This window comes from Passer montanus, unplaced genomic scaffold (assembly GCF_014805655.1).
Source record: "Passer montanus isolate IOZ18808 unplaced genomic scaffold, ASM1480565v1 scaffold2137, whole genome shotgun sequence".
Taxonomy (NCBI): Eukaryota; Metazoa; Chordata; class Aves; order Passeriformes; family Passeridae; genus Passer; species Passer montanus.
In genome coordinates this window covers 474-1,736 of record NW_024366745.1, presented here as the reverse complement: position 1 = coordinate 1,736, position 1,263 = coordinate 474, and the positions used below count along the sequence as shown (strand labels likewise).

General features: G+C 68.4%; 1 protein-coding gene across 1 annotated transcript; it reads right to left on the bottom strand.

Annotated features, from left to right (window-relative positions):
• Nucleotides 1-422: 422 nt before the first annotated feature.
• On the bottom strand, nt 423-968 carry LOC120502284 (patatin-like phospholipase domain-containing protein 6). The gene is made up of 3 exons (XM_039709548.1): nt 793-968; nt 607-689; nt 423-527 (listed from the first exon to the last, which is right to left on the bottom strand). The coding sequence occupies exons 1-3, from the start codon at nt 830-832 to the stop codon at nt 423-425; spliced, it is 228 nt and encodes a 75-aa protein (XP_039565482.1). The 5' UTR covers nt 833-968.
• Between the last annotated feature and the right edge of the window lie 295 nt (nt 969-1,263).

The window sequence follows — 1,263 nt, the reverse complement described above, 5'->3', positions numbered from 1 at the left end:
ACCCCCGCGGGGACAGCGTGGGACACGGAGGGGACAGCCAGGGGACACGGCGGGGACACGTGGGGACAGCCAGGAACAGCATGGGGACACAGCGGGGACAGCCAGGGGACAGCCAGGGACAGCGTGGGACACGGCGGGGACAGCAAGGGGACATGGCGGGGACAGCATGGGGACAGCGTGGGGACACAGCAGGGACATGGGAACAGATCCCAACCCCACAGCCAGATCCCAATCCCACAGCCAGATCCCATGGACAGATCCCAACCCCACAAACAGATCCTGACCCCACAAACAGATCTCAATTCCACAACCAGATCCCAGGGACAGATCCCCACCCCACAGCCAGATCCCGACCCCACAATCAGACCCAACCCCACAAACAGATCCCGACCCCACAGCCGGACCCCGGCCCCGCTGCCCGCTCACTTCTTGGCGATGCTGAGCACCTTGAGCTTCTTGCGGCTGCGGGGCCGCGCGGCGCCGCTGGCCGTGCTGACGTCCACCAGCGACGAGGTGGACTGGGACACCTGGCAGGGCGGGGGGACACGGACGGTGTCACCCGCTGCGGCCGCCCGGGGCCACCCCCGCTGCCACCCCGAGGGTCACCTTACGCATGATCTTGCGGCTGTAGAACAGGACCTTGTCCCGCTTGCGGAAGCGGTAGCGCGGCGGCTCCTGCGCGGGGACCTCTGGGGACACCGAGGGAACACGGAGGGGACAGCGTGAGGGGCCGGTGTGAGGGGACGGCGCTGTCGCCCCCGTCCCCAGCGCCAGCCCGGGGGTGGCACTCACTCTTGAGGCGCAGCCACCAGCCCAGCGCGGCGGCGGCCATGGCGACGACGGCGAGGCCCAGGATGGTCCCCAGCACCTGCGGAGGGACAGGGGTGTCCCCAGCTTGTCCCCACCCTGTCCCCGGGGTCCCCCAGGGGATGGGGACAAGCACAGGGGGTGACGGATGGCGCTGCCAGGGTGGGAGGGGCATGGCTGTGGTGGGGACAGGGACACGTCCCCAGGGGACAAAGGTGTGTCCCTGCAGGGCGTGCTGAGCAGCAATGGGGACATGGGGACATGGGGACATTGAGGGGACACTGGGGGCATTGGGGGGATTGGGGGGATTGGGGACATTGGGGACATTGGGGGATTGGGGACAGTGGGGACACTGGGACACAATGGGGACATCGGGACACGGGGACAGTGTGGGGACATGGGGACAGCATGGGAACACCTCAGGGGACAGCGTGGGGACACAGGGACACTGGGGAC

Coding starts and splice junctions, on each gene's coding strand:
- LOC120502284 (XM_039709548.1), bottom strand. CDS start 832: ATGGCCGCCGCCGCGCTGGGCTGGTGGCTGCGCCTCAAGA. Junction 690..792: donor CTGGTGGCTGCGCCTCAAGA/GTGAGTGCCACC, acceptor CGGTGTCCCCAG/AGGTCCCCGCGCAGGAGCCG. Junction 528..606: donor GCCGCAAGATCATGCGTAAG/GTGACCCTCGGG, acceptor CCGCCCTGCCAG/GTGTCCCAGTCCACCTCGTC.